Source organism: Bufo bufo, chromosome 10, assembly GCF_905171765.1.
Source record: "Bufo bufo chromosome 10, aBufBuf1.1, whole genome shotgun sequence".
Classification (NCBI taxonomy): Eukaryota; Metazoa; Chordata; class Amphibia; order Anura; family Bufonidae; genus Bufo; species Bufo bufo.
In genome coordinates this window covers 49481372-49495929 of record NC_053398.1, presented here as the reverse complement: position 1 = coordinate 49495929, position 14558 = coordinate 49481372, and the positions used below count along the sequence as shown (strand labels likewise).

Sequence of the window (14558 nt, the reverse complement as noted above, 5' to 3'; positions counted from 1 at the left end):
TTCCCAAGCCAATCCGAGGGTGAAAGAGGCCTAAGGCGTACCAATACGCCTTAGACTTTTTAGACTTGGGTCCCTTTCACACGAGCGAGTTTTCTGCACGGGTGCAATGCGTGACGTGAACGCATAGCACAGCACCCGCACTGAATCCTGACCCATTCATTTCAATGGGTCTGTGTACATGAGTGTTGTTTTTCACGCATCAGTTCTGCGTTGCTTGAAAATCGCAGCATGTTCTATATTATGCGTTTTTCACGCAGCCCCCATAGAAGTGAATGGGGCTGCGTGAAAAACGCATTGCATCCGCAAGCAAGTGCGGGTGCGATGCGTTTTTCACTGATGGTCGCTAAGAGATGTTGTTTGTAAACATTCAGTTTTTTATCACGTGCGTGAAAAACGCATCAAAACGCATTGCACGCGCGCGGAAAAAACTGAACAACTAAACGCAACCGCAGACAAAACTGACTGAACTTGCTTGCAAAATAGTGCGAGTTTCACAGAACGCACTCTGAACGCATCCGGCCCCAATCCGCAACGCCCGTGTGAAACCAGCCTTAGGCCTCTTTCACACGGGCGTTGCGGGAAAATGTGCGGGTGCATTACGGGAACACCCGCGATTTTTCCGCACGAGTGCAAAACATTGTAATGCGTTTTGCACTCGCGTGAGAAAAATCGCGCATGCTTGCTACCCAAACTTCTTCACAGAAGTTCGGGCTTGGGATCGGTGTTCTGTAGATTGTATTATTTTCCCTTATAACATGGTTATAAGGTAAAATATTACATTCTGAAAACAGAATGCATAGTAAAATAGCGCTGGAGGGGTTAAAAAAAAAAAAAAAAGTAACTCACCTTAATCCACTTGCTTGCACAGCCCGGCGAGTTAAATTATTATTTTTAACCCCTCCAGCGCTAGTTTACTATGCATTCTGTATTCAGAATGCTATTATTTTCCCTTATAACCATGTTATAAGGGAAAATAATAATGATCGGGTCTCCATCCCGATCGTCTCCTAGCAACCGTGCGTGAAAATCGCACCGCATCCGCACTTCCTTGCGATTTTCACGCAACCCCATTAACTTCTATGGGGCCTGCGTTGTGTGAAAAACGCAGAATATAGAGCATGCTGCGATTTTCACGCAATGCACAAGTGATGCGTGAAAATCACCGCTCATGTGAACAGCCCCATAGAAATGAATGGGTCGGTATTCAGTGCGGGTGCAATGCGTTCACCTAACGCATCGCATCCGCGCGGAATACTCGCCCATGTGAAAGGGGCCTTAGTCTTTCATAAGCGCAGTGAGTGCTGTTAATGGCATGGGCAGCTCAGCAATGCTGCCTGTGGCTGCAATAACCAATAACAAAGCTCCTTGCAGCAAGGAGCTTTTTTATTGGTTAGTTTGGGCAGGCTGCCGGAACGGGATCATGTCCTGCAGCAGGGGAATCTGGCGAAAGCTGGAAGGGGCTAGCTCCCGGGGTTGCTAGAGTAAGGAGTGCCGGGCACGCTGCCCAAGGACCCTGGCAAATATGGCCCGGACATCAAGATGTACCTGCAGATCAAGGCGACAGCAGCAGCATGTAATGTATCTATGTGTGTAATGTTTGTGATGTATGTAGTGCAGTGTGTAGTGAATGCAGGATATTATAGCCAAGTGGTAAAGTACAGGGAAGATCTACTATATTGGACTGTACTTTATCACTTCACTATAATAACCTGCTGTTATTTAGAGTAGTAATGGTTCCCTACGTAAATACCAACCTCCTAGGCCACATTCACGTCACCACTATTTATTTCTGTTGTTCTGCTCTGTAAGTGCTGGATCAGGCAAGTTAGTGTGGGTTTGTCATACGTTTAACTTACGCAAAAAACGTATACATTAACGGACGCCTCAGATAGATGCCATACTGGAGGTCCAGTAAGCGGACCGAAACGTCGCACAGGTGAATAAAGGGTCCCACTTTTTTTCACCAAACGGATGTGCTGCGGTGTCCTTCTTTATTCTATATATATATATATATATATATATATATATATATATATATATATGAGAGAGAACGTTTTTGTTTTTTAGCAGGACTGTGCAGGATGGTAAAGCAATGTGTACCATGTTTTTCCATCCTGCAAAATGCAGCAAAAATAAAAATGTCCTTCTTACAATGGAACTCTATGGTGATGGATGCCACAGTATGGCGTCTGTTAACACATATACATGTTTTGTGTGTACATTAAATGTATGACAAAAACGTGATATGAACCCAGCCTAACTGACAGGGAAGAAGCTGAAAAGACTCCACCGACTTTGATGGGATCCGTTCAGTTTCCATTCAGGAGCCTGTCATTTTAACAGACAAAAAAGTCCTGCACATGAGGCTCTTTTGTCTGGTCTTTTTGACAGAATCTGCAACAGAGGCAGCCTCCAACGCAGATAAGTGTAGACCTATGTATTATGTATTCGAATTACTGCATCTTTTGTACTCCTCCTTGCCTAAAAATAATCCGCAAAAATGGTAAAATGAGTATTTTAACTTTTCTGGAAAAAATGAAGTGTGACCTATGGTCCCGTTGGTCTCAGTATAAAAATGAGTGGTGGTCTTAAAACCTAGCCTACCCTACAGAGGTAACCATGTATGCCCTAATGTGCCTGGCCACAGGGTACTTGCCCTGAGAAGGCGATCCTGTCCGGAACCTGACCCCAATCCCTATTCTGACTACACCGCCATCCACCTCCAGGAAGTGCCGCTCAGCAGGCTGAGCGATACTATCGCATTCAGTCATGAGATGCAGTGGGAGAGCAGCGTTGGCTTGAGGTCGAAAGGAGACCGAGGAAGCGCCTCTGTCCTGCAGACTGGCCAAAGGGATTAATGAGATATAATGTATTAGTTGAAGCTATATATGTTTTTGTTGCTCTAAGGCTGAATGCACATGGCCGTGTTATGCCGGCCTGGATTCCTGCTGACAGCAGGAGCGCACGGCGTCATTGATTGCTATGATGCCGTGCGCTTCATGCCGCCGCTGCACTACAGTAATACACTGGTATGATCTATACCAGTGATGGCGAACCTATGGCACGGGTGCCAGAGGCGGCACTCAGAGCCCTCTCTGTGGGCACCCGCACTGTGAAAAAAAGTCTATGGTGTACCAATATGCCTTAGACTTTTCCTGCCATTCATCAGCGCAGGGCGCACTATGAACAGCACAGGCAGTGCACTGAATGCAGGCAGGCTTTAATAGCTAAATGATAAAGTACATAGAATATATACTATATTGAACTATAGTATTCAGGTTAAATTGCCGTGTTGGCACCTTACGATAAATAAGTGGGTTTTGGGTTGCAGTTTGGGCACTCGGTCTCTAAAAGGTTCGACATCACTGATCTATACGAATGTATTACTGTAGTGCAGCGCCGGCATGAAGCGCACGGCGTCATAGCAACCAATGACTCCGTGCGCTCCTGCTGTAAGCAGGAATCCAGGCCGGCATACCACGGACCACTCACGGCCGCGGAACACGGCTGTGTGCATTCGGCCTAAGGGAAATGATCAGCCAATAGACCTTTACCCATTAAGATTAGCAATTTCCCAGAGCCTGATCCACAGTGATGAAACAAACCCTCAATTTTATTTACCGCATTGACAGTTTGCCCACAGTGACATAATGTTAAAGGGAATCTGTCACCTGGTTTTATCATTTTAAGCTGTCACCATTGCCATGTTCAACAAACTACCTTATTTCCTGCAGTGGTCTTCTTTTTTCATTTCGTGTTGTAATTTTGATAAAAAAGCTCTTTTTCTGTTATGCAAATGAACCTCCAAGGTGCCCAGAGGGGTGTTTTTTTCCATCTCTGGAGCCCAGTAACTCCCCCTGCAGTGCCCAGTCCGCCTCCTGATCCAGAAATATCCTCCCACAGCAGAGGCAAACCGCACCGCCCCCTCCGCTACGTCATCTTTAAAGGGGTTCTGCACTTTGTTTTAACTGATGTTCTATCCTATGGCTAGATCATCAGCATCTGATCGGCGGGGGTCCGACGCCCGGTACCCCCGCCGATCAGCTATTTAAGAAGACAGCGGCGCTCCAGCAGCGCCGCTGCCTTTTCACTGTTTACTGCCGGCCCAGTGACGTCACGACTAGTATCAACTTCACTTGAACAGAGCTTAGCCATGCCCACGCTAGTTGATACTAGTCGTGACGTCACTGGGCCGGCGGTAAACAGTGAGAAGGCCGGGGCTGTGCTGGAGCGCCGCTGCCTTCTCAATTAGCTGATCGGCGGGGGTCCCGGGTGTCGGACCCCCACCGATCAGAAGCTGATGATCTAGCCATAGGATAGAACATCAGTTAAAACAAAGTGCAGAACCCCTTTAACCTTCCGGATACGCCCCGTTATTCTTCATGCCGGCCGCCGGAAATCTGGCGCAGGGGCAGTGCCGCTGACTGCCTGCACGATCATAAAGCTCCTGAGGTAACAGTGCTCAGATTATGTCACTGGGCTCGGCGCATGCCCAGTGACACTTTTGAGGCTGTTGCCCTCAGGAGCTTTATGATCGTGCAGGCAGTCAGTGGCACTGCGCCTGCGCCAGATTTCCGGCGGCCGACATGAAGAATAACGGGGCGTATCTGGAAAGTTAAAGATGATGTAGCGGAGGGAGCGGTGTCGTTTGCCTCGGCTGTGGGAGGATATTTCTCATGCTTGGGCTTCAAATTAAGGCAGGCTGGCTCCAGAAATGGAAAAAAAACACAACAACAAAAAACCGCCGCTCTAGGCACCTTGGAGGTTAATTTGCATAACAGAAAAAGAGCTTTTTTTTTATCAAAATGACAACACGAAATGAAGAAAGAAGACCACTGCATATACAGCCCCCATAATGTCTACAGAGCGACCCGCAGACATTAAGAAGCGTACAATTTCGAAAGTAATAAATTAAAATGATTGCAGAAGATATAAACATACACCGTGCTCCGGAAGAGGACACGCTGCTTCGCAAAAGATATTCGTTTATCGCTGATGGAGGGGATGTTCCACTTCTATCCATCTGCACAAAAAGAGAAAAAGAATACAAAATGTGCACGGGGGACACTTCTGTAAAATGATATGAATGCCACATTATATTCCAATTATAGCGTTTTGAGTCATAACAATAATTGCATCATTAAATCTTCATACAGAACATATCTTCTAGATCGATCCTATCATACCTAAAGGGGTTGTTTCACTTCAGCAAATGGCAGTCACCATGTAGAGAAAGTTAATACAAGGCACTTACTAATGTATTGTTATTACTATCATTACGTCCACCCTGTAATCCAGTAGCGGTGGCTGCGCTTGTACACTATAGGAAAAATGCCCTGGCTTCTCTGGTGGCCAGGAATGTGGGAGCGCGCATAGCTCGGCACTTTCTCCTATAGTGTGTAACTGCAACCACCGTAACATGGCAATATTACGTGATCTCCGGCACCTTTACACAGGCAATTTATTGGGAATAAGTCTACATACGAACAGTCACCCCCGATAATCGGGCTGACAATAGTGCAGTGTAAACCCATGCCTGTTACACTTACTTAACCCCTTAGTGACCACCCATACGACTTTTTACAGCGGTTACTAAGAGGCCTTAGGCTGGGGCGCATCTTTTTTTTACAGCGGCCAAGTCTAAGCACTGCACGGGTCCAGCGTGCAGTGGGGAGCAGGAGTGCCGATCTGGACTGTTTAACACTTTACATGCTGCGGGCCTCTGTCTCCCATCAGCACCCCGCAAATGTGATTGCAGGGTGCCGATGTGTATGAAGGCTGGCGTCTCGTTAGGCCCCAGACCAGCCTTTAGTAATTTTCAGCAGGCTGCGCCTCTCTGGTGCAGCCTGCTGGTCCATATCAGAATGTTGTCCGTTATAGTATCCTTGTAGGACTATTAAGTGGTAAAATAAATATATAATGTATTCAATAAAAAAAAATCCCATTAAAAAATGATGCTTTTTTCCCAAAAATTGCAAAAAATAAATAAAAAATCTCCACCATATGTTTGGTATTGCCGCGTCCGTAACGACCCGGACTACATAAATATCACGTACATTATCGCCTATGGTGAACACCATAAAAAAAATAACTGAATTGCTAATTTATTCTTAGTTGCCACTGAAAAAACATAATAACAAGCGATCAAATAGCGCCATTTACTCCTACTACCTATTTACTCCTACTTGCGTTCGGAGCGAATCCGTCTGGTGTCTGCACAGACGGATCCGCTCCTATAATGCAAACAATGGGATCCGTTCAGAACGGATCCGTCTGCATTATCTTTTAGAAAAAATTTTAAGTCTGAAAGTTAGTCAGACGGATCCGTCCAGACTTTGCATTGAAAGTCAATGGGGGACGGATCCGTTTGAAATTGCACCATATTGTGTCGACTTCAAACGGATCCGTCCCCATTGACTTACATTGTAAGTCTGGACGGATCCGTTTGGCTCCGCACGGCCAGGCGGACACCCGAACGCTGCAAGCTGCGTTCGGGTGTCCGCCTGCTGAGCGGAACGGAGGCCAAACGGTGCCAGACTGATGCATTCTGAGCGGATCTGCATCCAGTCAGAATACATTGGGGCTGTACGGATCCGTTCGGGGCCGCTTGTGAGAGCCTTCAAACGGAACTCACAAGTGGAACCCCGAACGCTAGTGTGAAAGTAGCCCAATGAAAAATACAAGTCATCCCGCAAAAATTAAGCCCTCACACAACTCCACAGAAAGAATAATAAAAAAGTTATGGGTCTTTGGAAGCAGCAATGCAAAAACTTTTTTTTTTTTTTTTTTGCAATAAAACCCTCTTTTTTAAAAAAAGGAAAAAAAAGTATTTGGTATCACTGTAATCGTAGTGACCCAGAGAATAAAGATATTATATTATTTATACCGAAAAATGAACACCATAAAATTTATAACGTAAAAACGCAGTGGCAGTATTGCTGTTTTTCACATCTCCCTCCCAGAAAGAGTTAATAAAAGTTAAGTGTACCCCCAAATGGCACCATTAAAAACTACAACTTGTCCCGCAAAAAACAAGCCCTCATAAAGCTATATAGACGGAAAAATGAAAAGGTTGTAGCTCTTGGAACACGATGATGAAAAAAGTTAGAAAAAAACGCTTGGTCAGTAAGGCCCAAAACAGGCTGGTCACTAAGGGGTTAAAGCTGAACCTGTACATATTCACATGTTCACCCCTCCGGCCCCCCTTATATGAGAATTGGAGCATTTCATGCTGCGATGCTCTCCTTTGCCCTGCATTAAATCGCGCAGGGCAAAGGCGTTTTTTGGAGATACGGCGACGTACTGGGCTCTTCATGGGTAAGCTAGGTGGAGGCTTCCGAACTAGCAGTGAGCCCGGTGATGTCACCGGCACTAATGGGCGCCCATCAGAGCCGATGAGGTCACCGGTAACAGTGCTGGGCAGAAGCCAATGTAAACAAAAAAAAGCCTATGCCCTGCGCGATTCAATGCAAGGCAAAGGAGAGCATCAGAGCATGGCATGCTCCGATGCGCTCATATCAGAGGGGCTGGAGGGGTGAAGATGGGGATATGTACGGGTTCAGATCTGAACCTGGACAACCCCTTTAAGTAAGTGTTAAAAGGCATGGGTTTACACTGCACTATTGTCAGACTTGTTCCCGATAATCTGCCTATGTAAAGGTGCCAACCCCCTTAACGATAAATTAAGCAATTTTTTAAAGGGTTTCTGTCACCCCATTAAACCGTTTTTTTTTTTTTTTCTTTACTAATAATCCCTATAGTGCGATCTCATGATACATAAGCAAATTAATCATTTTGGTTGAGTAGAATTTGCTAAAAATCGATTTTTAAAATATGCTAATTACCTTGCTACCAGCAAGTAGGGCGGCTACTTGCTGGTAGCAGCCGCAATATTTATATATATATATATATATATATATATATATATATATATAAACTATTTGACAGATATATACAGATATTTATATATGTGTCATATATAAGCATCTGTATATTTGAGTAGGGCTTATTATTCATATTCGTTGGTGGTATAGTGTTAATAATTGTACTTTTGATAACAATTATTTATTGTTTTTTATGACCATTTCGTTGGTGGTTTTTGTGGCAGCATCCTTATTACATACATACTTACCTGATTCGAGCATCCAGCAACGCCGGCGTCTTCTCTTCCGGGTGTATGCGATGACGTCATCGACGCAGGCGCATTGAGGATGGAGCGGTCGAGCGAGCGGCCGCCTCTCAGTGCGCCTGCGCCGATTGAAGCCAGGTACGGCGCAGGCGCGAGATTTCAAATTCTAACAGCGCCAGCAGAGAACGATTCCCTTCCCTGGCCCTGTCAATCAGCATGCCGAGGGGGCGTCATTACCATCGGAGGATGCGGCTGCTACCAGCAAGTAGCCGCCCTACTTGCTGGTAGCAAGGTAATTAGCATATTTTAAAAATCGATTTTTAGCAAATTCTACTGAACCAAAATGATTCATTTGCTTATGTATCATGAGATCGCACTATAGGGATTATTAGTAAAGAAAAAAAAAAACGGTTTAATGGGGTGACAGAAACCCTTTAATAAACTTCTTTTCAACTTTTGTTTATGAAGTTTCCATTCACTGACTGTAAGCAATCATTATTTACATACAGAGGCTGAAAACACGCAGGGAGTGATTTCTCATAGGCTGGCATAGCACGTCGGTCTATCATAACCAGGCATGCTGCTGGTGGCAGTCCATGTGCAGATACTGAGATCTATGCCAGCCTCTGGTGTAGATTCCAGTAATCTTTTACTACAGAAAACTAATATAAAAGATGATAAATGAGCCGGCGTTACTGGTCGCACACCCACTTATCGGGAAAGTGGGGAAGGCAGCAGAGAAACACCAATTGCATGAAAAATGTTGCACAAGTGGCTTGAAAAAGTCACAAACACAGTTTGTGACTTTTTCATGGCTGAAACTGGAGTACATGATGATAAATTAGGCTCGTAGATTTGATTAGAATGGAGGCTTTTTCAAGAGAAGCTGTCAACGCAAAATGCAATGTAAGCTACAGGCAGCCTGTTATGGAGCAGGAGGAGCTGAGCAGATTGTTATATAGTTTTGTGAGGAAATTCAGTAAAATCTGTCATTTATTCATTTACATCTCTGCTTTTTCTAAGGCTACTTTCACACTCGTGTTTGGTGCGGATCCGTCATGGATCTGCACAGACGGATCCGCACCGATAATACAACCGTCTGCATCCGTTCCGGACGGATCCGTTTATATTATCTTTAACATGGCCAAGACGGATCCGTCTTGAACATCATTGAAAGTCAATGGAGGACGGACCCGTTTTCTATTGTGCCAGAGAAAACGGATCCGTCCCCATTGACTTAGGCCTCTTTCACACTTGCTTTGTCCGGATTCGGCGTGTACTCCACTTGCCGGAATTACACGCCGGATCCGGAAAGACGCAAGTGTACTGAAAGCATTTGAAGACGGATCCGTCTTCAAAATGCTTTAAGTGTTACTATAGCAGCCAGGACGCTATTAAAGTCCTGGCTGCCATAGTAGTAGTGGGGAGCGGGGGAGCAGTATACTTACAGTCCGTGTGGCTCCAGGGGCGCTCCAGAATGACGTCAGAGCGCCCCATGCGCATGGATGACGTGCCATGCAATCACGTGATCCATGCGCTTGGGGCGCCCTGACGTCACTCTGGAGCGCCGCGGGAGCCGCACGGACGGTAAGTATGCTGCTCCCCGCTACACTTTACCATGGCTGCCAAGACTTTAGCGTCCCGGCAGCCATGGTAACCATTCAGAAAAAGCTAAATGTCGGGTCCGGCAATGCGCCGAAACGACGTTTAGCTTAAGACCGGATCCGGATCAATGCCTTTCAATGGGCATTAATTCCGGATCCGGCCTTGCGGCAAGTGTTCAGGATTTTTGGCCGGAGCAAAAAGCGCAGCATGCTGCGGTATTTTCTCTGGCCAAAAAACGTTCCGTTCCGGAACTGAAGACATCCTGAACGGATTTCTCTCCATTCAGAATGCATTAGGATAAAACTGATCAGGATTCTTCCGGCATAGAGCCCCGACGACGGAACTCTATGCCGGAAGAAAAGAACGCAGGTGTGAAAGAGCCCTTACATTGTGTGTCAGGACGGATCCGTTTGGCTCAGTTACATCAGTCCGCCTCCAGAGCGGAACGGAGGCAAACTGATGCATTCTGAGCGGATCCTTTTCCATTCGGAATGCATTAGGGCAAAACTGATCCGTTCTGGACCGCTTGTGAGAGCCCTGAACGGATCTCAAACGGAAAGCCAAAACGCCAGTGTGAGAGTAGCCTACGCTCAGCTGTACATGGGCGGGTGACTGACAGCTATCTCTGTATACACAGACACACTGAATGCTATCACTCACAATAGCTGAATGCACCATCTTGAGCTCAGAAAGAGCAGATATTATAAAATTACACATTTTATTGAATCTTTCCCCACACACTTATTTATCAATCTATCTGCTCAGCTCCTCCTGCTCTATAACACGCTGCCTGCGGATTACCAAAACAGAGCCAAAAAGAGACCATTGACTATAATGGGGTCTGTTGGGTTTACATTTGGGATCTGGCTTCTGTAGCTCAGGCAGAACTTTTCTCGCAGCTGTTCTTGCGCCTCCAACACAAGTGAACAAGCCCTAAACAAATCTACCACTTGCCACTCCTATCCAAGAAAGGCTCAAGGCCGGCCGATCAGTATTTTGGATGAAATGTCGCAAATCCCACCAGTAGCGTGAATGACTGACTAGAAAGAAACCACGGCAGCGCTCACCTTAATGAAGACTCCGTATTAAATCTCGTTCGCTTGCTCCCCTCTTCTGTCTAACCAGGAAGCTGACATCGACAAACCTTCACAGCCGACGAGCCAATGGCAGCGTGAAGCCTGCGTTCCACGTCTCGCTGTGTTTGCAGTATTGTGAGGCGTCCACCAATGGCTAAGCACGTCCCGCCCCCTTCCGGTTGGTGCCAAGCAGGGCTGTTGTGGAAGGCGCCTCCCGTTCAAAGTTCCAGCTGCCCGTCTCAGTGCGGAGTGATGTCACTGCGCGGACGGAACAGTCCAGTGCGCAGGCGCATTGCCGCCTTTCCGCCTAATCCGTGTGGAAAGTATCCAGGATACAGAGACTGGAGAGGAAAATAACACGTGCCAAGCGACGGGGTCACCCATAGTTTATAGCTATTAATTAAAGGGCATTTCGATACACTGGGGTAGAGTACAATGTTATGTTGCTATGGTATTGAAAGACTATACAAGATAACTAGTACATGTGACTGTACCACTGAACTATGCCTATAGAGCGCTATACCATACTTTACCTTCAGTTTTTTTTCCAGTAAGGTGCCATGAGGTTGTTTCTTGTGGCACTTACCAATGCATGCTGCATTATGGAGGTAATCGCCCATAGAAGGCACTCGTGTGTTCTTCGCTCATGGAAGGCACCATATGGTGACAGGGAGTGCCTACAGCTTCATTATACAGAATCGGAGGTATAGACCGTGTTAAAGGGGTTGTCTCACTTCAGCAAATGACATTTATTATGTAGAGAAAGTTAATACAAGGCACTTACTAATGTATTGTGATTGTCCATATTGCCTCCTTTGCTGGCTTCATACATTTTTCCATCACATTATACATTGCTCGTTTCCATGGTTACGTCCACCTTGTAATCCAGCATCAGTGGCCTTACTTGCACACTGTAGGAAAAAGAGCCGCCCTATGTGCTCAGGTCAGGGCAGACGACAACATGACGAAGCCAAATAAACGAGGTCAAGGCAGGCGGCAAGATAGCAAAATCCGTAAGACAAAATACAAGGTCAGGCGGCAGTAAGGCAAGGTCCATTAAACAGGATGCAGGGGTCCGGTACACAGTAATGGCAAAAATCACAGTATCACCTTCACTCACAGGAACTTAGACAAGGCTAGGAACCAAAGTTGCTCAGCCTTGAGCGGAAAAAAAAAAGAAAATGTGGGGGGCACTCGAATATCTGGTTATAAATAGACTCTCCCCAATGTGTAACGGTATATAAAATAATTTTTTTATTTCTAAAATAATACAATATCTAAATGTCTAGTGGATGTAAAACCTTATTCACAACATTATTACCCAAACCTCATAGATGATATAGCATAAATCTTTTGCCCCTATATAGCGCGATAATAGCAATAATAATCATTTAAATCATATAAAAAGAAGGTAGGGTTTACTTCGTAGATCCTATTGTATGAGAGGCATAAATTCATTAAAGTCCACTGGTGTTCACAGTTCAAAATTGGCATCCAAGTGTACCATTAAAGGGAGTCTGTCACCTCCATATGGCCATATACAGTGCTTACATTGTCCTATAGTACACCTATACATGAATGTAATGGTACCTTTGTCTTTTTCTTTACACTTGTAGAAGCAGGAAAAATGAACTTTGATTCATATGCAAATGAGCACTCGCAAGTGCCCAGGGGCGGCGTTCACTGTGTTGGAGCCCAGGCTGCTCTGCCTTTTTTTTATTGTTTCCCAGCCTCTGCCTATGCCCGCCCTCCTATTCCCTTGCGTCATCATTCGGTCCGTCCGAAATCCCGCGCCTGCGCACTGCCTCGCCGGGTCGGGGCATGCACACTGCGATGCTCATTGTTGGCACGGCATCGGTTTAACTACTATGCATGCGCCGGCAAACGGTGCGAAACCAGCGCCAATGTGCTGTTTGTCGGCGCATGCGCAATAGCTAAACCAATGCCGTGCCAACAATGGGCATCGCTGTGTGCATGCCCCGGCAAGGCAGTGCACAGGCGCGGGATCTCGGCCGGACCGAAAGATCATGCAAGGGAATAGGAGGGCAGGCAGAGGCTGGGGCAGGCGAGGCATTGCTATATGTACAGTCAGGTCCATAAATATTGGGACATCGACACAATTCTATCATTTTTGGCTCTATACACCACCACAATAGATTTGAAATGAAACAAACAAAATCTGCTTCAACTGCAGACTGTCAGCTTTAATTTGAGGGTATTTACATCCAAATCAGGTGAACAGTGTAGGAATTACAACAGTTTGCATATGTGCCTCCCACTTGTTAATGTCACGGCGGACAGGATACAAGATACACAGAATATAAACAAACAAGTGTCTAGGCAAGAAGCTGGGGATAAAGGTCACCTCCTGACAAATCCCTACCAGCTCTCCCTAGACTTCTATGCCCACGTTTAGACCCTGAAGGTGGGAATAAACGTGTCCTTGTGCCTAGGCTAAAGATTCCCTAGAATCCCTAAGATGGTGAAAGGGGGAATACGGCAGCCTGCTCCCTCAGTCCTAGAGGGGGCAGGCGCCTCTCTAACAGCCTAGACAGACAACCACAAGATAAACAAAACCAACTTATCTTTACTGAGCAGGAACAGCAAATCCTTCCTTCCTCTGAGCCAGACAGAAGCTATAACCCGCACAGGACACCGGGAGTAGGCATAACTTAAACTCAAACCAACGACCCCACCCAGTGCACCTGAAGGGAGGCGGATATAGCTCAACTCCAAAACAAAAACAAAAGGTTACACACGTGCTGCTAACCTGGTAGACCTCCGCACATAGCCTGAGCAGGGCATGACAGTTAATGGACCCAAAGTAATGGGACAATTGGCTTCTCAGCTGTTCCATGGCCAGGTGTGTGTTATTCCCTCATTATCCCAATTACAATGAGCAGATAAAAGGTCCAGAGTTCATTTCAAGTGTTCTATTTGCATTTGGAATCTGTTGCTGTCAACTCTCAAGATGAGATCCAAAGAGCTGTCACTATCAGTGAAGCAAGCCATCATTAGGCTGAAAAAACAAAACAAACCCTTCAGAGAGATAGCAAAAACATTAGGCGTGGCCAAAACAACTCTTTGGAACATTCTTAAAAAGAAGGAACGCACCGTGAGCTCAGCAACATGAAAAGACCCGGAAGACCAAGGAAAAACAACTATGGTGGATGACCGAAGAATTCTTTCCCTGGTGAAGAAAACACCCTTCACAACAGTTGGCCAGATCAAGAACACTCTCCAGGAGGTAGGTGTATGTGTGTCAAAGTCAACAATCAAGAGAAGACTTCACCAGAGTGAATACAGAGGGTTCACCACAAGATGTAAACCATTGGTGAGCCTCAAAAATAGGAATGCTAGATTAGAGTTTGCCAAATGACATCTAAAAAAGCCTTCACAGTTCTGGAACAACATCCTATGGACAGATGAGACCAAGATCAACTTGTACCAGAGTGATGGGAAGAGAAGAGTATGGAGAAGGAAAGGAACTGCTCATGATCCTAAGCATACCACCTCATCAGTGAAGCATGGTGGTGGTAGTGTCATGGCGTCGGCATGTATGGCTGCCAATGAAACTGGTTCTCTTGTATTTATTGATGATGTGACTGCTGACAAAAGCAGCAGGATGAATTCTAAAGTGTTTCAGGCAATATTATCTGCTCATATTCAGCCAAATGTTTCAGAACTCATTGGACGGTGCTTCACAGTGCAGATGGACAATGACCCAAAGCATACTGCAAAAGCAACAA

The 14558-nt window shown here is 45.8% G+C and overlaps 1 protein-coding gene across 1 annotated transcript in view; it reads right to left on the bottom strand.

Moving 5' to 3' along the window:
• FRMD8 (FERM domain containing 8) overlaps positions 1–10908 on the bottom strand; it is a 59007-nt gene extending 48099 nt beyond the window's left edge. Inside the window, exons 1-2 of the mRNA XM_040409295.1 lie at positions 10801–10908; positions 4942–5023 (exon numbers count right to left, since the gene is read on the bottom strand). Of these exons, the coding sequence (XP_040265229.1) occupies positions 4942–5023 (82 nt within the window). The 5' untranslated portion in view covers positions 10801–10908. The remainder of the gene's footprint in view (positions 1–4941; positions 5024–10800) is intronic.
• Between the last annotated feature and the right edge of the window lie 3650 nt (positions 10909–14558).